The sequence below is a fragment of the Spea bombifrons genome, chromosome 4, assembly GCF_027358695.1.
Source record: "Spea bombifrons isolate aSpeBom1 chromosome 4, aSpeBom1.2.pri, whole genome shotgun sequence".
Classification (NCBI taxonomy): domain Eukaryota; kingdom Metazoa; phylum Chordata; class Amphibia; order Anura; family Pelobatidae; genus Spea; species Spea bombifrons.
In genome coordinates this window covers 99,357,382-99,379,731 of record NC_071090.1, presented here as the reverse complement: position 1 = coordinate 99,379,731, position 22,350 = coordinate 99,357,382, and the positions used below count along the sequence as shown (strand labels likewise).

Genomic DNA, 22,350 nt, shown 5'->3' with positions numbered 1-22,350 from the left:
CATATTGAAGTCAAGGCGTTGAAATCTCATGCAAACTCTCCATTTGGTGAATGACACTTCTTACTGGTAGATCCTGTCACATGACATAAAGTAGGAGCATAACTAGGCCACCGCCCTAGCAATGGAGTCTCTTCGCAAATACCCCTGCTGCATTAGAGCACACCATGCGACTAGTGGGCACCCACACCAGTTAAGACAATTGTATTCCTGCTCTGCAATGTGGACAGTAAGGGGCCCCTTGCTACCAGGGGCCCTGGGGCAATTGCCTCACTGTTAATCTTAATATAGTTATATCACATGTCTACAGTATGCCCCATCCAGTTTCCGTGGCTTTTAGAAGCATGCGACTCGTACAAGCTAGTATGCAATCTGGATGCTGCCTCCTGCTGTAGACCTTCACTTCTCATTTTGTCCTCGCCCCAGCCTTTGGCCCGGTCAGCCCTATCACGAGGACTCATCTTGTTCCAACGTGTTTATCTTTTTTGTTTTCAGCCAACATAAATGATGAATTTCAGAAAACACATGAAGCAGGGGCTAGAGGGGGGGTATAACAAATTCCTCAATGTATCCTCCAGATTTTAACCCTTTTTTTGCTTCTGTACAAAAATACTTAAGATTAGTGGCTGTCTCCCTTATCCAGGAACATTTATAAAATGCATTGTGAAAAGAAAAATCACAAAATTGTACATTTTCCATATGTCTGGTATTAGAGGCGAAATATGGTCACCCTATTTTTAGATCGGGCAGTGAATCAGTCATTAGTGGATCTTTAGTGGTTCATGAAGACAGGGAGCCAGTTCCTCATAGGAATCCCTAATGTTTTAATGGGTCAATTATCTGCCGTGTACCATGGAATTCTGCTGGTGAAATGGAACTATTAACACTTTTATGGCAGAAAATAAGCTCGGCAGATCTGTTAAAGAGATACTGTAGCCAATCAGGCTTGGACTGGCCATCTGGCGCACCAGGCAGATGCTCAGTGGGCCACAAGCCCTCTTCACCCCATACTCATCTTCTGCTCCAGCAGCAGTGTGTGGCCACCGGCTGGATATACCCGGCCACTGCGTGAGCATAAAGCCGACTGCCACACTTATCTCATTTGGCGGCTGCAGGCCATAAAGGGCCAGGGCTGCTTCATCATCCCCAGTCTGGCCCTTTAATGCATATGATAGCTAAGTGGTCCCATGGTAACAATAATTCTATGGACTCGTTTGGGCCTGGTGCAGCATATATTTAACTCAGGTTAACAGGGATTTGCTCACAAAGTTACCGCTAGCTTGACATACAATAACCACTTGCTCCGGAGGTGATCTGGTCTCCAACGAGTCCTTGTTTTCTTCTGCTATTTGAAAGTCTGCATCCAATTAACAGTAATAGGAATTCACATCTAATCCCAGCAAAACAATTATACCCCTTTTGGAATTTTACCATGCCTCTGACCCTCCTTCCAGCACATAATGATTACACATGCGGTACCCTCGTGGGGGATCAGCCTGTGTTATCAAGCAAAGGAACTTCACACAGACAGATGTATCTTTACCTCTATGATCTCATCATAAGGGAAAATGGGGGGATCAAAAAATACTTATATTTCTTAAAATACAACCTCTCGTTTTCTACAGGCCTTTCTGGATCATAATATGGGGTACCCAACATTTGCCCATTATTACCTCACTGGCTTTAGATGGTAACGGGGGATGATCCAACTTCCCATCTAAAAAGCGAGGCTTGTGGAAATGTTACATTGCATGTTCAATGTTTATATGCTATATAAATCTATACATGTAGATGGGAACGTTCACGCTGTAAAGCTATTTTACGAGATTAGCTTCTGTTAAATGGGGCAGCTGGTGACTGAAAAATGTGTGAAAAATGTTAATTCTATAAGTACAAAAGAAGAAAGCACCTTTTTCAGATTTGTGACGGATGCAGCAGGATACAAGGACTGGAACAAAATAAGACAGTCCTTCAAGTTTGGAACTTCAGTTTGTCTTCTGATGGAACTCTTGGGGCTTCTGATTAATTCTGTGAATGTTACCGGTGTTGCCATTCACCCTACAACATATTACCAATGTGTGCCTGTAGGTCTGGTGCCTGTTGGGGTACAAAGAATTCTCTACAATGAGCGAGGGGCAAGCACATGAGGACTATCAAATGGCTTATTTCAAACAAATCAGGTCCTCAATCTCCAAGCCAACCTGGGTGCGTCAGGAGGTAAGGTGTTGTGTCTATGGCTTCCCACATTGTCTAAAACACATATAGCATAAAAGCGAGCAAAAGAATTAACGCACTCACTCGACCATCATATAGAAAGTATTCAAAGTCTGAAAGAACATAAAAATATCATCTTTATTAGTCTATAAAGTGCAGTATAAAGACCAGAATGAGGGTAAACGTCTCACGCGTTTCGTCTGAACGGTTTAATAATAGTCTATGAGGAACATGCCTACACTAACATGCTTAATGTTAAACAAAGACACCTTGTGAGTGTGTGTGAGGATGTGTGTGAGGATGTGTGTGAAGGGGCAACAAAGGAGCTTAAGTGGCAAATCAGGAACATTCCAAAAGAATGTCCCTGGTGCTGCACTTTGCCCAAAATTGCCCATGCACCATGCACAGCCTGACACCATTTGCCCTCTTTCCAGAGTTCAAGTCACTTCATCCTTCAATACTTTGGTTCCGTTCTGATTAAACTTGGGAGGGAATTTGTGTATCAAGAAAATGATGCAATAAACAGCTCACAAATCTCTACAATATTCACTCTCCCCTTGGTTTTAAGTATTTATGGCTTCCCCTCTTCTCATTCTCCTCCCCTCCCTCTTTCAGGAGCAAGTGATTTGTGGGGTTGGGAGGGTTAAGGATTTCAGAGGGGGAGCGGAGTGAAGAAAGGGAGAGGGGCTGGATTCAATTTCCTTTCTGCAGATGTCAGGTACAAGCTGTGAGGGTCCCGAGTAGAAGAAAGTGTCAGGGGTTTCCGCCCCAAGGATTTTGGAGAATCAGGAGAAGGCTTCACAGTCTGATTCATCCCATCCAGTCCAGTGTATCCTTCACAGCACTGAGACATAACCGGAGAGTGCAAGCTGTGGGACCCTTCCCCCATTATTAGTACCTGACCCCCTGTCCTGGGGGAGGGGGCTGCTGCGGTCTCCTTTGAGACCCTCACACCAAGGAGGCATCCCTTCTTCACCATCTCCAGGGACTGTGGAACGAGGTGGGTGGAGCGTCTGCCCCGGCAGGTAAAAGCGTTTCTGATGAAGGCTTATGTGGGGTGTTAGTGTGTGTGGGTGAGCTTTATGTTCATATGGCTTTTACTGTCACATGTGTTTATAGAAGACTGGGTGAGATGTAGGGGCAAAACTCCATTAATGACCTAATGAGGGTATGAGTGCATGTGAGTTTAAACACCTGGACTCCCATTGGATTTTTCATTGTAGTCCCAGGGTCAGCCATAAAGGAAAGCATTACTCTAATGACACTAGCAGCTCCCAATGATTTAATTTTTCCACTGCATGAAGACAGGTGACTCAGAAACCCAGTAGCACCATTTACTTTCCATTAGGAAGAGCTGTAAGGGCCAGCTGGTTAGCACATACAGTGATGAGGACTTTAGTGGCTGGGCGTGATGTGTGTTGTATAATACAGTGAGAGCTACATGTTTACAACCGCTAGTAAGTTTCTCAATATGCTCTACATATAGCTATCTCTCTGTTTAGTACTTTGCACGCACGCATATCATTCCATATTCTCTGCGATAGACCCACCTGCCTGTCCATGGACAGTACATACTACACACAGCTACTTCGTTACTGAGAGATAAGTGGAACAGCCTCCCAGCAGAAGTGGTAAAGACTAACACAGTGAGGAAATTTAAACATGCATGGCAAAGGCATAACATGAGTCTGCAAGACCGCTGACTAATTAAGGGTTGAGGCTTTACAGGAGACAAAAGGGCCAGACCAGGTGGGCTAAACTGTTCTTATTTCCCATTAGACACCAATGCTGGTGTAAGCATTAGTGGGTTAATGGGTGAGCTGATGATAACAGCAGCTCTCGGCAGCTACGTTGTCAGATGTCTTTAGACAGTTACAGGCTGTCAAAGTTATACCCTAGAGGTATGTCTGAAAGAAGTCCGAGATCACAGAACAACCCCCAAGAAACTTGATCCATTCTAGTCTTCGCTATACATCCTGTAGAAGGGTCCCAAGGCCCAGCTATTTTATGTCGGGGCTGCTTTTTTATAGTGAACATGTGTGTGGCAGCCAAAATTCATTAAATCATAGAAGCCTGGCAGTAAATATCCCAGGCTTCCCCTTGGCACAGAATGATTTGTGAAACAGGGAGTTTGTAGTTTCTAAAGAATACTTGTATAAAGAGCAAGTCTTGGTCAAAGTTCCAAATGTGGTGCAGTCACTATGGGAACAAATGCATTGCTCCACATGTAACGCTGTGTGCCACATATATGCTATACATATGGTCCTTAGGGAGTCATCATGTGAAGTGTTGGAGTAAATACTGTCAATGCTATCAGCCTAAGCCCCTATAGAAAGTTCCCGGAGGGGATGATTGCATGGCGGTGGCTGCTTCGATGGACGCTGCCATTGTTCACACAGGGAACATGGCCCTTTAACGAAGTGCATTCAAGATACACACATGATTGATATAGGCAGGACGTGTGGCAATAGGTCACATGTAGGGTGCACGGACTGTTACATGTGGGACACATTACATGTGTGACAGGATATACGATATTGTACATAATGAGTGTAATAACAGCACACGCTGCTAGCTGGGTGCAAATAATCTGGGTACATGGACAGGCCTGGGAAAATATGACCAGCCTTAAAGGGCGAGGTTACTAGCCCACTTAATGCAAGTGGAGTAGTGGAAATTTCCATCCCGGTGCTTGAACATTTGCAGGATACAGACTGCTGCACTCCTTTTGGGGTGGTGTGCAGACTGAGAGTGTGGCTCACTGAAGTTTCCTCATACAGGGTTGGTGACAAGCAAGGGAGCTATATGACTAAAGAACTGCCTTAGGGCACTTGCGGGCACCAGCATGGCATTTAATAATTTGCCGGAAGTCCAAAAACTGGGTCAAAACCTTTCAATATTTACCTACTTTAGAGTCCTTTATTGTAGGCCACATACCAGGAATGCCCATTAGGCCTACATGGCTATTTGCAGTAAATAAGAAAGCCACGTGGCTATTTGTGGTAGCTGTAGTCAGTCCGCATGATTATTTGGGTTTCTGCTGGCCAGGCATATTGCAGTTAATGGTCTGTGGAGAGGACACATAGCCCTTTCCAGTATGCTAGATCGTTATAATGGTTTCCTTACAGACAGAATGCTTTTACGCTGGGGTTTATTCACTAAAGGGAGAGAGGACAGGATAGTTTGCAGGAGAGTTGGTTTCAGCCCCTATACATTATGAAGGCCCATCCCCAATACGTTTCTGCTGCCGGAAGAGCTTGGTTTGGCCTTTATAATATCTAGGTAAATCAGTGAGATTTTTCCAAGGGCTGCCCACCCATTGAATTATACATTATTCAGGGCTCGCTCAGCTATTCTAGATGGAGAAACTTGCCAGTGTTGGCCCTTCATAATTAATAGCAACGTGAGTTAATAGTGAAGAGAGTTAAACCCACAACTCTCCTGACACCTGTCCATTTAGTGAATAAACCCCACCACGTCATCCTGCGTGCCAAACTAAAATTATTTTCTGCTTCCATCGGTATAGGTTCATTCACCATCACATCTCTCCTCGTGGATTTAGAGATGTGGAAGCAAGGAGTCCCATTGGTGCTTCTCTCTCTGTTCCTGGCCGCGTTGTGCCCATCTGTCCAGAACCAGGCTGTCTTGACAGATGATGAGATCGAAGAGTTCCTTCAAGGATTTCTGTCCGAACTAGGTCCAGAGGAAGAGGATGATGACAAGGGAGAACCCAAACGAGAAGAAGAAGAGGACACAGGAGGAACAGCAATAAGTAGGGTTGGTGGCAACGAGGATGATGATGATGTTCCAGCAAGGAGAAAAGAAAAAGCTCCAAAAAGTGAGGGTAGAGGTTAGTGTGCGACCCATGTTGAGAAAGCATACTATGATGCAAGCATTAGTGTTTGCTTCTATTAAGAGACACTTGTTGCATTAGGGATTACACAAGTCCTATGTGGCGTGAACATTAGCATATCCAGCCATAACAAAATTCCAGATTTCATTCCGTATAACACAACCGTGAAATGTCTCTGTGCCATTGTAGCGATTTTTTTCCATTGCCATTGCCATTTCCATGGAGATACCATCTAGAAACCAGAAAGATTAAATAAATATTGCCTACAAGTAGACATAAATGTAACAGAATGTAATACATTGTAGTCACTAAGTTAACATTAACTTTGATCAGGGCCGGCCCTACAATGGAGCCGACTGGGGCAATTGCCCCAGGCGGCACTTAAGAAGCGGCGGCACTTTGCCGCCCCAAGTGTTTTTTTGTTGTTGTTTGTTTTGAAGCGGAGGAGAGAGAGAGGGGCGCTGAGTGGTTTTCGCTTACCCGCTCGGCGCCCCTCTCTCCCTCCTCTGCGGCGAGTCTCCCTGTTCGGTCTCGGTGCCGGCTTGTAATGATGAGCGCCGGAAGTGGCGTCAATTTCCGGCGCTCAGCATTACAAACCGGCACCGTGGCAGAGCAGGGAGACTCGCCGGGAGGACTCTTTAAAGGTAAGTACGGGGGGGTTAAATAATGGCGTAATGGCGTTAGCGAAGTTTAAAATCCCCCCCCCGTGTCGGCGGCGGGGGGGGCGGCGTTTTAAACTTCGCCCCAGGCGGCGTTAAGTCTTCGGCCGGCCCTGACTTTGATGATCATGGGTAAGTGACGAAGGCAAACACAGTTGGAAAAAAAGGCAAGATATTACTCATTAAGAAGAAAAGCACCACTTGCCATTTTTGTATCGTTGTATTGATCGTAAATGTAGTTGAAGATAAAACTGATCACCACTATGAAGTTGAAGTGTCTTTTCACTGAGTGTTTGGAATCTTACTTCCCGATTCATCTCAATGGACACATGAATATTTGCCAGTTCAGGCATGTAAAGCTGGACACCTGTGAAATTCTACCTGCCGCATACTGATCCGCACTGCCCGGACATACGCAGAATTCATACACTGGCATTGCTAAATGAATTCTGCATTCCAGGCAGCACTTGTCAAAGACCTCTATTCATTGCTTACATCCTGTAGATGTTTTATGTGTCCAATTTTACGTGGATCTGGGATTCCCAGTAAGATCTATCACTCATCATAACATACGGGCCAAGTCATAACTTGTTATGTGTATTAACACTGAGCAACTTTAATCTTAAATGGAATTCTCTGTTGTATCCCAATTTACAGGATGATGAACTAGTAATTTTCCCTTCTTAAAGGGAAGGCCATCTGTTTTTCTGTGAAACAAGTCCCTATACTTGCCAATAGTGGGTAGGAGGGATATCGCATTTAAAGTTGCTCTTTGCCTCATATTGTCCCTGAATAGTAACGAGACAATAGAATGATGTTGTTGGGATTTGGTGTTATGTTATAGTGACAGTCATGTGTTCTTTGGAATGAGTTTTGGAGATCACTGGTAGGTCGATAGATTGATAAAGGATTAGAGGGCTGAAAGGGTGGTACATAAATGGAACAGTCTCCCATCACAAGTGGTGGAGACTAATACAGGGAATTTAAACATGCATGGGACAGGCATAAAGCTGCCCTGAATCTAAGGCAAGGCCAAGAGCTGAATAAAGTCTGTGCATCAGGAAAAACGGGCAGACTTATCTGCCGTCAAATTCTATGAGTAGTGATGTACATTGGCCGTGTTGTCAATATATTTACGTTCCCAGTGGCTTATTGATATGATGTGGAAGTTCCACATCCGTTTATTAATAGTCTAATTATACAAGCAGCCCTGATATCGCAGTATGCGTTAGCTGTACTTTCCGAGAGCTGTGTGTCTGTCGCCATTACTCCCATATGCTTTTTGAGTTTGGTTTCAAAGTTTGGCAAGGGGTGTAGTTTTCCTAACTAAATTTTGCTGTAATTATGGTTTTTGTAGGTGACCAAGTTGTGGAATAGAAACCAACGTCTGGTTTTAGGCTGAGGCTGTTTTGTGAGATCCTAAGATCAATGTTCCATCTAATTTTTCTTAGGTGGCGTGCGCAGAAAATTTCTCTTGTGCAAAAATTTTCCCAGAGCCAAAATTTGGTGCGCACAATATCCGCACCGCATAAAGTATCAAAAAATTTTATATATTTTTTTTTATTGGGAAAAACTGTTGTGCGCGCAATTTTTGGACGTGTGCGCTCTCTAAAAATGCTATGTGCGTGCGCACAAGCGCACAGCTTAGAGGGAACACTGCCTGAAATGTATTTCCATAACTAGATTATGCATCTTGGTTGAAACCATGAATGTATTTTTCTGAAGTATTGGTCAGGTCTACTGTTCCTGTCGATCTCTGTGAAGATCTGGATAACAAGCAGAGGATAACTCCATAGTTCCCTTGAGCTATTCTCTCAATTGGTAATACTAGGTGACCTTGGGCTTCATAAAATTTCAGTGTTAACTCACTATCCTTCCTGCGTATGATGGAAAGCATTTGTTATTTCTATATACAGTATTTATTCTCAAACTCATAATCCTTATGACACATGTTCTTTTCTTAGATTTTAGTTTTTACGCATTTAACTGTGTTTTTGAGATCTTGATCTTCCTTTTTACAATCTCGGTGCTTTGTGTGTGTGTGTATGTATGTGTGTATGTATATATATATATATATATATATATATATATATATATATATATATATATATAAAATAGATCAAGCAGGGATAAATCGCTCGTGTGAGACCTATGCTAATCCATGATTTTAGGGTCGGTTCCTGGTGCCATAGGGATGGTTTGGGAGATCTACTATCTCCTGCTGACTGATCTGGCAGCATTTTTGAAAAACAATGCAATGGAGTGTATGCATGCATCCTCTCTGTCTTTCACGCTGTTCTTTAAAAAAAACAATAGTGTTGAGAAATGACCCCTGAAATGCTGGGAGGGTTTAGGAACTGGCAGTGCAGACTCTGACGTGCTGTCTCTTTTTCCAATCACAGATTCACCAGGAAAGGCAAAAGAAAAGCCAAAGAAAGAGAAAAAGGAAAAGGCTGCTAAACCCACCAAGAAACCAAAAGAGAAACCTCAAAAGAAAGAGAAACCCCCTAAACCCACTAAGAAACCCAAAGAAAAGAAACCAAAAGCAACCAAGAAACCCAAAGAAAAAACCCCTAAACCAACCAAGAAGTTGCCAGTGAAGAAACAAGAAAGACAACCAGAGAGAGAGGATATAGAGGAAAGGTTTGAGAGACCCGAGATCAACGAGGAGGAGGAAGAGAGAAACAGGAGACCTCAGATCAATGAGGGGGAGGAAGAGAGTTATAGGAGACCTCAGATCAACGAGGAGGAGGAAGAGAGAAACAGGAGACCTCAGATCAATGAGGGGGAGGAAGAGAGTTATAGGAGACCTCAGATCAATGAGAAGGTTGAAGAAAGGCCCATTAGACCCCAAATTACTCTGGAAGAAGAAAAAAGATTTGGAAGACCCCATGTTCCAGAAGAAGGGACTGATAGCTATAGGAGAACCCAAATCACAGAGGAAGAAGAGGAAAGATATATCACAGATGACTATGACGAGGAAGGGAGAAAGGAGGAAGAAAGATATAGGGCACCTCCAACAACTGGGAAAGAGGACGATAGATACCATAGACCTCAAATCACTGAGGAAGAGGAAAGGTATAGAGGACCCCAAGTAACAGATGAAGAGGAGGAGAGATACTGGAGACCCACACCGACTGAAAAAGAATCCAAGAGTGAAGATGAATGGGAAGAACAAGGTGAGAACATGGTATAAGCCATGATAAATGTGAAATGATGTTGGCCTTGGGTGGTAGATGTACAAGTATAGGTCCTGGGTGAATGGTGCAATGTGCAGAAGGTAACAACAACAACAACAAATACTAAAACATGAGTACAGGACAAAATGTATAGCAGTAATTGGATGGGAGATCCATAACAAGAAATATTAAATATAATGAATGTATTATTATAAAATTATTAATTGAAATAGGTAGTTCATCCAATTGTTTTACAATACCAGTCTGGAATCTAATGTGATACTTGTTTTATTTTAATTGATGAATATTAATCGATTTAATTTAATGAATATTTTTCACTTATGAAAACAATTTATTAACAACAAATAGATCAATTAGTTTCACTAATGAAAATAATTTCGTTTACCACAAAAGGATAAAAGAACATTTTTTAAAGTGAAAATTCTTAACACGGCTGTTAGTGTCTTTTGGAAGTAAGTGAACAACGTCAAATGAGCCGAAACCAGACAAATTACCAAACAAATGGACCTTCTAGTGGATCTACAGATCGCTTAAATGATGAGAGATAGCGATCGCGTGAAAGAGAAAGGTGTGAGAAATAGTAATGTCCCATAACGACTCCTGGTAATTTTGGAGGGCAGTACATATAGACAGTCACTAGCAGTCCGTATGTTGTGCGTTATATTTCTGTGCATTCTGGGAATCGCAGTCCTCGGCAGCTGGATTGCCAGAAGTAGCCTATGCCCCAAACAGTGTATGAACTATCTGTCTATAAATCAAGTATAGAAACCCGAGGAACTAAGGGAGTTAAGATCCCGTCTATCAATCTAGGTCAAAACAAGAGTTGCTCGTTGTAGGAGCAATAACTGGCTGTCGGTCGCCCAGAGAAAGCAGCTTGCAGATTGTTACGATAAAGCTGTTTCCTTAAAAATCAGAGGGAACTCTAAAAATAACCTTGGCTTCTACAAAGAAAGCCAATTCTTAGTAAGCATGTAAAGCGACGTAATAAAAGTTGTATTTTAGCCAAAGGGCCGGATCTGGAAGATGCTTAAAATCAATGTGTTCCAATTACATTCTCTCAAAGCCAACCAATCAGATTGGTCACTATAAATACTTGTCAAATTACATTGCAGGGGGAGGAATAAGCTCTGTAACATGTGGTGCCTATAATAAGAGTGTGATTGGCTCTGTTTGAATACAGAGGCCGAGGTTGGGATTAGTCAGACTCATCTTCTCTGTGCCATCTTAAACACAGATGAGAGGACCCCCCCCACGTACACCCACCTACCTTTAGCTCACCTGTCCTAGTCCCTCTCCTGAAATGTGTGGTTAATGTACCGGCAGGTATCCACTGACACTCTAGACTCCCCTCTGTCTGCTTGGACAGAATATATTATCCTGAGATGAGGGACGAAATGTTAAGGAGGGCTGTTGCTTCTGGAATGGTCACACACTGCACGAGACCCCCAGGATCGATAAAGAGCCCAACAGGTTCTCAGTGATCGCGCAGGTTGGTCAGGCACACCGGGCTGCAGTTATACTTCCAGATCACTTCAGGGGTGGGCTGTAGCCGGTGACAGAACTGCCCCGCCGTCTAATCATTACCGTACAAAATTCATTTCAATTATGCAAACTCTCTACATGTGGCTCAAATACCATTCTCTCTATAAACGTTACACAAATAAACGTATTTCTTACTATTAAAGAACAACAGGTAAGTCTGGGACTGCTGTGGCTTCTTTGTCTCTGTAACCAGTTACAGAACATAGAATACATTTATGGTGCTAAAACTCATGTGATTATCAGCCAACATTCAATCCAGAACCGGCTGGCTGAGGGTTGTTTGCATGCATTTAACAGCCGTGTGTGGCTTTCAGTATTGCTGTTAGATGTAGTTTGGGGTTGATTTTAGCTCATGGGGTTAAAGTCTCTATGGAAGCGATCTCGTGGCTGGGAAGAAGAGAACCCTAGATTGGGTCTTGATTTGCGAAGCCTGGTGTGTAGATATAAGGGGGTAGGAAACCCAGGGCAGTACGTGAGAAAGATGCCCCCTTTACAATCAGTGCTTTGTGTTTTAGGGAGATACCAGCAGCCGTTCCCAGAACCCGAAGAACCAGATCTAGAGGAGCGCAAGCCACGGCCCGGTAAGCGGACAGAACCTTTGCCAGGCTCGCCACATTCTGCACTCCAAGCTGCTTTATACATTTGGGTAACGCGAGCATTTTCATAGACGCTGGAAGGCAGCATTTCCCAAACAGATGTGGAGCTGAAGAGGAGAAATTCCCAAAACCCCCATGCTGGATTACTTCATTCCAGGCTCAGCATGCACTTAGAATAACTACCAGTACGCTGCAGCTTTCTCTCACAACGGAATCTTTTTTTAGTTAAAACAAGGCAGTGCAATTATACATTTCTAACATCACATGGGGTACAGCCGCTGAGAACGCACAGCAAACGAATGGCATAGAATAAACATATACTTCCCAGCGTCACCCTACAGGGAGGGCGGCTCGTGCCCTGAACAATGCATAGTTAATATAGGGGGATCTGTCACCTATACCTGTACCTGCTGTTACTTTTCTAACTAACTGTATTCTCCCCTCCAGGTCCGGGTGAAGAACCCCCCACTGAAGATTACAATGACCGCCTGGAGAGGGAGGATTATGATGACTGTATGAATTTCTCACACGTCCATATCTGTCACCTAAAAAACAAAACGTTTGCAGCTTATATAAAGATTTAAATCTTAGATATAAGCAGCTTTTTTTGTTTGCTCTGTTGATTAAAGGTTCTGTCCCACTAAACATTTATTGCACTCTTTAGTATGATAAGCAAATAAGTCTTAGCAGATCAGTACATTTTATTCTTGCATTCTTTGTATGAAATGACATAAGGCAACATTTTACTTCTATTTCTGGGAAGGGTTTGGGCACCACTAAGATTATGTTTCTAATGCTGCATTTAGTTCAAATTAATTAGGTGGGTAGGTGGAACAGCGCCTTAAATCCATAATTATTTATAAAAATATTTTATCTTCTCCCTTTCGGATTGTATCTTCTCTTTTCTTTTTCATTCTCCACTTTCCTACTCACTTTTTCCTCCCCATAAGATGTAATTTTGTTTACCCTATGCAGATGGCTACATCAGGAGACAAAAGAAACCGAAAGTTCCCGAGCGGCAAAAACCAGAGCAGAAGCCACAACCGAGTGAGTAACCCTCCATTGTAACCCCTCAGCCCCTCGAATGGGAGTCCTGACCTCCCCCCCCAGATGAAATTCATATATGACCCTCCGCTGATAAACCTCTCTGTGCTTTTCACCGTCTGCAGAGAAGCCAACTTTGCGCCCCACGCAAGCCCCCTCTTACCCAGATGTGAAACAAGGGCACATTTATGATGACTGTAAGTATCACTATTAGGCTAAAATGGACTGTTTTGGTGAAAATGGTACCAGAGGCAGCTCCTCGTACCATAAAGGGGATATTTTACTGATTAAAAGGGAAGTCCCATGAGAAAAACAAACAAACACATTTTGGAGCAGAAATCACAGCACTGTATACAGTTATATAGTCATATAGGTTACCATAGGGGGAGAAAACATGGTTTTGTCTTATTTTGTTTCAATAACTTGAAATCTATTCCCCTTAGACTTTTATTAGTCAGCGTGTCCAGCTGGGTGATTAACAGCGAGTCATTCTATTGTTTACCACAGTGCAGTACGATAGATAAGGAGTCAGCGTGGGTAACATTATTTTAGATAACTGAGCGAGAAAACATACAAATGGCTGATGTGCCTGTAAACATTACATTATGAAAGAACTAGAAATTATTAAAAATAGAAAGAAGACAGCACAACATAATAACAAAAATGGTGGCATTTCTCCTTTAAGCATATTTGACATCAAAACATGTTGAAAAAGAATGCTTTTTTATGTGATATCTTGCCTAATTTCTAATTAAGTTGTGCAATTTTAATTCTGTAAACAAGGACGGGGCATTGATGGTTTGGAAGGAAAGTTATTCCCCTCCTAAATATTTCCATGTTTTTTTTTTAAACTACCGCAGCTGTGCAACTATTTTGGTTGATGTACTCCATATGCTGCTAAACGGATTAAGTATTTTTTTACAAATCCAAAAAAAATGCATGACCTCGAGAACAAGCGGCAGTTCAAAAGCCCATAAGCAGAAAGGGAGATTAGATTCAGGAACGTTTAGAACGAGCACCAATTATGGACCTGGAACCTGCATAGGAATAAGGAACCTGCATAGGGATAAGGAACCTGGAACCTGCATAGGGATAAGGAACCTGCATAGGGATAAGGAACCTGGAATCTCTGTATTTTTGTCTTCATTTCTTATCCTTCTGTTCATTTTCAGATGATTACTTACTGCCCCCCGAACACCCAGACAGAGAGGGTGAAGTGGAGGAAACCGATGAAGACCGATACACCTCAGGTACTTATGTGTATCTATATTATATATACACACACATATACACATACATGCACACACACACGGTATTTACTCGATTATAAGACGACCCCCAAAATTTGAATATTAATAAAAAGAAAAAGCCTGAAGACAACCCTATAGGAAAAGTTTTACCAGTAAATATTAGATCATGTAAACTGTTTTTTAATATTTAATAAAAAATGATTGAGATTCCTTTTATTTGCCACTCTGTCCCAGTTATGCACATCTGCCCCACGGCTTGCTACTCTGTCCCCTGATATGCCTTATATACCCCTATATGCCCCCCGACTTACCAATGCATCCCTAGACTTGTCCCCCGTACTCCAGACACCCTGGTGTCAAAATGGGGGCAGCCGGTGGATGCCTGCACGATGCACGGAGACAACCTCCGCTACTATCCAGGTGCTATGACTGAGCACCGGAAGGTCATGTGATGCCAGCTCTCCGTCATAGAAGCCCCGGCAGAAGTGGCGGGTAGCAACGAAGGTTGTCTGAGTGCATCTCGCAGACGTTCACCGGCTGCCAGAGAGGAGGATCCGGTTTCCCTGCAGCGCTGCGGGGGATCTGGATATTAGTCTTGTAGACAGACCTCTATTTGAGGTCTGATTAAAAGACGACCTCAAATATAAGACGAGGGGTATTTTCCAGAGCATTTGCTCTGAAAAATCCTCGTCTTATAATCAAGCAAATACGGTATATATATTATACTGATGTGGCATTAGGTAAGAATTTGCGTTTTCTGCAACACCAACGGCTTGGAATTATTTACCTCTTTACAGAAAAGGAAGAAAAAACGACTAGTAAAGAGGAGCGAGAGAGGGAAGAAGAAGAGAAGGCGAGAGAGCGGAAAGGTGAGGAGGGACTGTGAGTAAAATAAGTAGGCAAGGAAATGGCATGAAGGGAAACCCGGAGGTGTACGAGGAAAAGTAAGCGAGAAGCATGGAGGGAAAAAACAACTCAGGTATTTTAGAGTGATAAGGAGAGGGGGGATGTGAGTCATAGGGTAAAGGGAGATGTGAGTGATGGGGAGAATGTGAGTGATGGGGAGAAGGGAAATACGGGTGACAAGGAAAGGGAGAATGTGGGTGAGAGGGGGAAAACAAAGGGGAGAGAAATCTGACATATGTAAGTTTCATATTGTATCTAGGCTGATATACAGCATGTACATTGGTCACACATTAGTGTACATTGCAGGCTATTCTTTGTTGCAGAAAAGAAGAAAACAGAATGGGATTCAGAAGAAGAGGAAGAGCTTCCTAAAGAGAAAAAAAGTAATATTAATTTTAGTACTGGATAGACACAGCTTTCCCCTCTCTGCTCTCTCCTCTCTACCCTATACACACAGCTGTCAAATTATTTTTCTTTCTCCTTTCTGCACTATACATGGTGCAATATACATATGTATTTTGTCTCCCTCAGTATGTCCTCCCATTGGCCTGGAGTCTCACCGTATAGGGGACGATCAGCTGCTTGCATCCTCCATGCTGCGCCATGGGCTACATGCTCAGAGGGCCAGACTCAACATTCAGGTGTGTGCAGGGCTTAGCCCCGGACATGTTGGCGTTCAGGGCAACTGACAAAAGGTCAGGGATAGGCGAGTACTTGGGACATCATCAGGAGGAAAACCAGTGTAGTTACCTCGGGTTGGATGTACCCAAGTAAGTGACGAATCTGTCCGTAAGAAACCAAATTATGTTATCGTAGAAAAGATTATCTGAAGACTATCACCTCCCTGGCATAAAATTATATAATGCTCTAAATAGTAATGTAGGTCAGCATTGACAAAATAATCATTTTGCTTCCGTTCTTTTATCTGCAGACCTGGAAGCGGCCATTGTTGTCAGTCATGTGATATTTTCCCTTCTCACATCACACCGAGCCGATTCCTTAAGGCAATGTTAATGAAGTCTGGGTGATTGAGACTGAGCCATTCTACTGTTCACCCCAGGCAGTATGATAAGGAATCGGGGTGTTTGTCCAGTAGATTAGGCCAAGATAATGGGGCGAGAACTCTGGCGATTTCTTGAGGAAGTTTAATATTTCATAATTTCCCCTCTCATTGGCGCCTCACACTTTCTGTTCCCTCCAAAGGCCGGTACTAATGAAGACGACTTCTTTGACGGCTCCTGGTGCGCAGAGGATGACGGCCGGGCACAGTGGATAGAAGTGGACACGAGGAGAAGCACCTTATTTACAGGAGTAATAACACAAGGAAGGGACTCCCTCATCCAGTGCGTCCGCCACCATCCCCATTGTTTCCCTTTCTAATCTATTAAATAAATCTCCTTGTTGACCCGCCAGTGTAACAATACGTATTACCTACACCGTAAATACTCCGTTTGTGTGCCTTTCCTCATCTTTTTCTCTTGCCTTCACAGCGATGATTTTGTCACAGCATTCCACGTAGGATTTAGTAACGACAGCCAGAAGTGGGTGAAGTACAGTAATGGATATGAGGACATGGTGAGTACCTGGCTTGTTCATTTAGCAAAATATGGGAACGGTGTCAACAAGATCCAGAATTCCACTGTTCCGGTTGTAATGGTTTTTCTACGGCACATCCCTAGCAACAGTTGTGTTATAATAATAATAAAAACAAATCACTGCCCAGAGGTATAGATCCTCATACACTCAAATAGTGGGTATTAATCCCTGTCTGTTCATTCCCACGGCGGCATGGATTGTAAATGTGGGACTGGGGTCCGCTCAGATATCCATAATCCAAATCAATGGTGCCAAGCCGGCAACCGAAGGACTCAGAGGTAGCCACCTGGTGAATGTAAAACCACCAGTTGCCAAGTGCCATCTCCACAAGTCAGGGCTGTATGAACCACAAACCTCTGTGGGATATAAAGAGTTTTCCCCTCGATGTATTATGTACATTTCATGTGGCTAACGTTGATTCTCTCTTTGGAGTAATCTGGGGGATTAGCTCTTCTAATCCCAAAATCAAAGTGTACTCCACTAAACATTTCTGAGCTGGGATGTCCGGGAGAAGACATTAAGATGTACATCATCTGCTGGCCTTGGGGTTATATGCTCTGTTTCCTCTCTCGCTGCAGCTGTTCATGGGTAATGTGGACAAAGACACACCGGTGAAAACAGAGTTTCCAGAGCCTGTAGTGGCGAGATTCATCCGTATATACCCACAGACCTGGAACGGGAGTCTGTGCATGCGCCTGGAGGTACTGGGCTGCCCTGTATCAAGTAAGAACGCTCTACAGGCATTGACTTTTTAAACAGTTCCAGATTCCCCAAGCTCAGTGTCACTGTGATCGTGCAAGTCCTATGCCGTGTTAATACTTTTTCCAGTCTCCTAATAAAACTGCCTTTTCATAATGGTCTATTTTGTTAATGCAGACATAGTCAGCTACTACAGTCAGAATGAAGTATTAACATCTACAGACAATCTGGACTTCAGATACCACAACTACAAAGACATGAGACAGGTGAGCAGAACGTTCTTCAAAGCTCAACTAGGACCAACGTCAACCTTCACAGATGCTACAGTGGCCCTCTCGAGCTCTTGTTTATCTGTCGTTATCCCTTATCAGTCTTTCTCTTCTTGCGTACTCTTCTGCAGCTCATGAAAGTGGTCAACGATGAGTGTCCCACCATCACTCGGATTTACAACGTGGGGAAGACCGCCAAAGGGCTGAAGATCTACGCCATGGAAATATCTGACAATCCGGGGGAGCACGAAACAGGTAAAGAAACCAGACGTAAATCAAGAGATTCCATGCAAAAAGCTTATTCTATAAACCACTCTTAAACAGTCCAATGTAGAACACTTGCAAACTGTTACCAAAAAATAGCAAAAGCAAAAAGCCTAAACAACAGTTATTTCAGTGACTGGATGTTCATTTAGAATCTGTGTAGGCTGAAGTTATTATTGGGGTCTCTAAGCCTTCTAAGAGGTGGGTGCATCACCATTTTTGCAGAGGATGCCGTTTTGGGGAATTAATAACAGTGGGGGGAGCAGAAAGCAAACAGAATGACATCCTTCTGGATGGTAATACCACTGAGTCAAGTAAGAATGTTATTGTCCATTAGTAAACCACCAAATCAAACATAACCACCAGAAAATGAAGCCTCTGACATCCCAAAAGCCTATACGTGACTCTACAGAATGTTTACCTTTTTGGTCCTTCACCTAAAACTCTATCTTCTCCTGGACCAATACAGCTCTACCTACTTTTCTTATTAAGGTAATAACAGATAGGCTTAGATGAAGCAAAGTCATCTACTGGAGATCTTTAGAATAATGCAGGCAAAATATTTTAACGTCTCCACATCTCATTATCTACCGGCTAATCACCTTTCGTATGTATCTTATGCTTACCTATGCCATTATACTATTTCTCTTTTCACTCTATTCATTTTTTTCTGTCCTGCGTCACGTCTTCCTTATGTATTTTGAATACCCACGTCATTCTTTTCTGTCTCGTTGGTTACAGGGGAGCCGGAGTTCCGGTACACCGCCGGTCTTCATGGGAATGAAGTTCTAGGCAGAGAATTGTTGCTTTTCCTCATGCAGTTCATATGTAAGGAATATCGGGATGACAACCCCCGGATCACAACCTTGGTTCGGGAGACCAGAATTCACCTTGTGCCATCGCTGAATCCTGATGGTTATGAGATTGCAAGCCAGATGGTGAGTGAAAACAAGAAACGTGGGGAATTATATTTGTATTTCCTACTAAACTCCTCCATAAAGAGTGCATTTCCCTGTGACATTTGGATCTAGATAATCCAAGTAAAACGTTTCTACGTGGTAATAAGGTGATTTATTAATTTTACATGTTATCCAGAATAGGGTTTTCTATTCTTTACGCTTTACTCTTATTTTGCAGGGTTCAGAATTAGGAAACTGGGCACTCGGACATTGGACAGAAGAAGGCTACGACATATTTACCAACTTTCCAGACCTGAATACAGGTCTTTGGGCAGCAGAGGAAAGGAAGTGGGTCCCTCACCGTGTGCCCAACCACCACCTTCCCATTCCCGACAGCTTTTTGGCAGATGATGCCACGGTGAGTAATAACGAAGAACAGCGGGACAAGGAAGTTATAAGGATTGTGAAGGTTGATTGTCTGCAGAACTAAACCTCTTTGTTATTGATATCCAGGTGGCTGTGGAGACAAAGGCCATTATGGCTTGGATGGACAAAAATCCATTTGTGCTCGGGGCCAACCTACAAGGAGGGGAGAAGTTGGTCTCCTACCCATACGACATGGCACGGCCAGCCAAAGAGGAGGCCCCACCGGAGCGGCCTCGTCATCACCTGTATCAAGAGGAAGATGAGGACGACGACGATGTAACGGAGGTTGGGGGAGAAGACGAAGAAGGGGTGTCTCGAACTACAGATCACGCTATTTTCCGGTGGCTTGCTATCTCCTATGCTTCCGCACACCTCAACATGGCGGACACAGCTCGTGGGAGCTGCCATGCAGATGACTACACCAAAGGAATGGGCATAGTCAACGGAGCCAAATGGAGGCCGGTTTCTGGCAGTAAGTGATGAGCTGTAAACTTGATCAATAGGAAACTTCCACCAAATCTGAATTCAAAGAACATTCAACGTATATGGTACTAGGTTGATATCCTTCAAGTAGGTGCTGGAGATCATTGTAAATGGTATAAAACTGAACATAATCTTTAAGCCCCATAACCTTTGTGTCGTCGTAGGTATGAATGACTTTAGTTATCTGCACAGTAATTGCATGGAGCTGTCCATATACCTCGGGTGTGATAAGTTCCCGCATGAAAGTGAATTGGTGGAAGAATGGGAGAACAACAAAGAATCTCTACTGAACTTCATGGAACAAGTGAGTGAAATTCTTCCCTCGTTTATATTAAACGCTCTAGGACCAGCGGCCCGATATAGAATTGTTCCCCGTACCTGGCTATGTATATCACTTGAGTCACCACCTAGCGGAGGGCTTACTGAGGAAGATCCGCCATGGTTTTCCGTATTTTTAGAAATTTACAGTATAATGATGTCAAGTATTGCTAGCCCTTGTTCACAAAATGCAAGGGACGATATGGGTGGGATACTGGAACATGATACACAGGAATTGATATACATGTATGTGAACGATGTCTCTCTCAGGTGCACCGTGGGATTAAAGGAATTGTAACTGACAGACAGGGAGAACCTATTGCCAACGCCACTATATCTGTTGCTGAGATAAACCATGATGTCATGACAGGTAATGGAACAACCACATGTAGAAAATGTAGGTAAATACTTGGCGGGCTTTATTCACTAAATTGAGTTTGTGGCACAGTTTGCTGCGTAGATCAAAAGTTTCATCTCAATTCATGCAGGAGCAGCTCTCTGAGATCTCTCTTCTCGATGCCCAGTGGAGTCAGACGTTCAGCTCAGTAATGGAGCTACTTTATGTCAAATGTAAACAGCTTGTTATTGGCGTGGAGCTCAGAAATTGAGAAACTCTGTAGCAAAAAAAAAAAAAAACCACAGCCAACATCCCAATAATACACAGTCTCATTATAAAGTTGGTCCTGGTTAAATTTTAAGAAATAAACTCTGATCTAGCGATGCAAACGGTGATTGATAAGTTCCTATCCAGAGGTGCTGGTTCCAAATCTACAGAGTCCACAGAGCGGAAGACATGAACGCATTTCAAGTTAACTACTAAATCACGGTGCGTTTCACTAAAAAAGGGTTGTACCATCACAAACAGATGAGATTAAAACATGTCAACATGGACGGAGAAAAAGGCAAGGTGACCCAGAACACATTAAACTGCTGTAGAGTACAGTCTTTGGCAGCCGTTGGAAGATTTCATGATCAATAACCGTAAATAGCAGACTGTTACGACGTATTAGAGTACTTAGAGTAATTGTTTTGTTGTGTGACGTTGAGCTGTCAGTTGAGTTACCTCTGTAACGTATGTAAAACGTTGCACACGGAACTCACTGAAAACCGTTGTACGTGACCTATGCAAACAGGATCTTCATGAAAGATTAGCAATAACCAATATGCTCTTTCCAACAGCAAGCGGCGGCGATTATTGGCGTATCTTGAATCCTGGTGAATATCGCGTGACAGCGCGGGCAGAAGGTTTCACCCAAAGCACCAAGACCTGTACCGTTGGGTATGAAGTAGGAGCAACCCATTGTAATTTTGTCTTGGCACGATCCAACTGGAGGAGGATAAAGGAAATCATTGCAATGAAGGGTAAAGGTCCCTTACGGCTCGCTCCGCCTGGAGGACGCCAATTATCTCCTGCTGCGCGTCTGAGAATGCAGAGGCGGCGCATGTGGTTGAACAGACGGGCCAAACTTTCCACCACCGTACCTCCCACGACAACACCTTTTGCCGTGCCCACCACGTTACCCCCCACCGAAACCCCAACGACCCTTCCCCCTCGCAGGCTGGAGCCTCCTACGCCCTCCGAGTCACTGTGGGACACTGAGACAGAGACCTACACAGAAATTGTCACCGAGGTAGAGACAGAAACATGGGAGGAGGACGTCACCACTCCTGTCGCCCCATTCACCACGGCAGAGACTTACACTATAAACTTTGGGGACTTCTGAAAAGGCAAAAAGAACAGAGGTGTCTTTGAAAGAACTCTGAGGGGGCATGCGAAAGGTTAAAAAGCTTCAACACCACAGTGGGTCTACACCGTATGCGTGGCTGATGTACCATTTGTGAAACAAGCTTGCAAGGGCCAGAGTTACACAAAGATCCTTCAATGGGTTCCTTGGATCAATGCCTCCATGAGGGGGGTTTTAAGAGATTAAGTCTTTAGCTGGAGCTTTTATAAACGGGTGTAGACGAGCTCCTGGGAGAAAATGAAATATTGTGTAGGTAATCTCCATTTTCCCAACGCCTGCTAGCTTTAGTCAGAACAACATGCAGGGCCTTCTGTATAAGCCACACAAAGTGCCATGTTATCTGCACCTGTACCATCCATTACTAATAAAAATGTTCCGAAAAATTCACGC

General features: G+C 43.4%; 1 protein-coding gene across 2 annotated transcripts; it reads left to right on the top strand.

The window, feature by feature from the left end:
• The first annotated feature begins 2,924 nt into the window (after nucleotides 1-2,924).
• On the top strand, nucleotides 2,925-22,343 carry AEBP1 (AE binding protein 1). 2 transcript variants are annotated; one of them, XM_053462789.1, is made up of 22 exons: nucleotides 2,925-3,211; nucleotides 5,738-6,061; nucleotides 9,126-9,902; nucleotides 11,981-12,046; nucleotides 12,509-12,574; nucleotides 13,037-13,108; nucleotides 13,231-13,302; nucleotides 14,278-14,355; nucleotides 15,153-15,224; nucleotides 15,585-15,644; nucleotides 15,793-15,902; nucleotides 16,465-16,604; nucleotides 16,752-16,836; nucleotides 17,436-17,580; nucleotides 17,734-17,822; nucleotides 17,957-18,080; nucleotides 18,831-19,027; nucleotides 19,227-19,406; nucleotides 19,502-19,886; nucleotides 20,062-20,201; nucleotides 20,486-20,585; nucleotides 21,395-22,343. In XM_053462789.1, the coding sequence occupies exons 2-22, from the start codon at nucleotides 5,776-5,778 to the stop codon at nucleotides 21,937-21,939; spliced, it is 3,789 nt and encodes a 1,262-aa protein (XP_053318764.1). In that variant the 5' UTR covers nucleotides 2,925-3,211; nucleotides 5,738-5,775; the 3' UTR covers nucleotides 21,940-22,343. The 2 variants fall into 2 exon arrangements, with proteins under 2 accessions (XP_053318764.1, XP_053318763.1); XM_053462788.1 differs by having other exon boundaries at nucleotides 2,925-3,236.
• Nucleotides 22,344-22,350: the final 7 nt, after the last annotated feature.

Bases quoted from the DNA above. Each gene is read 5' to 3' on its own strand.
- AEBP1 (XM_053462789.1), top strand. From the start codon at position 5,776: ATGTGGAAGCAAGGAGTCCCATTGGTGCTTCTCTCTCTGTTCCTGGCC. The intron at 13,109-13,230 runs GTGAGTAACCCT...CACCGTCTGCAG, and splicing joins AGAGCAGAAGCCACAACCGA to AGAAGCCAACTTTGCGCCCC. The intron at 16,837-17,435 runs GTGAGTACCTGG...CTCTCGCTGCAG, and splicing joins GTAATGGATATGAGGACATG to CTGTTCATGGGTAATGTGGA.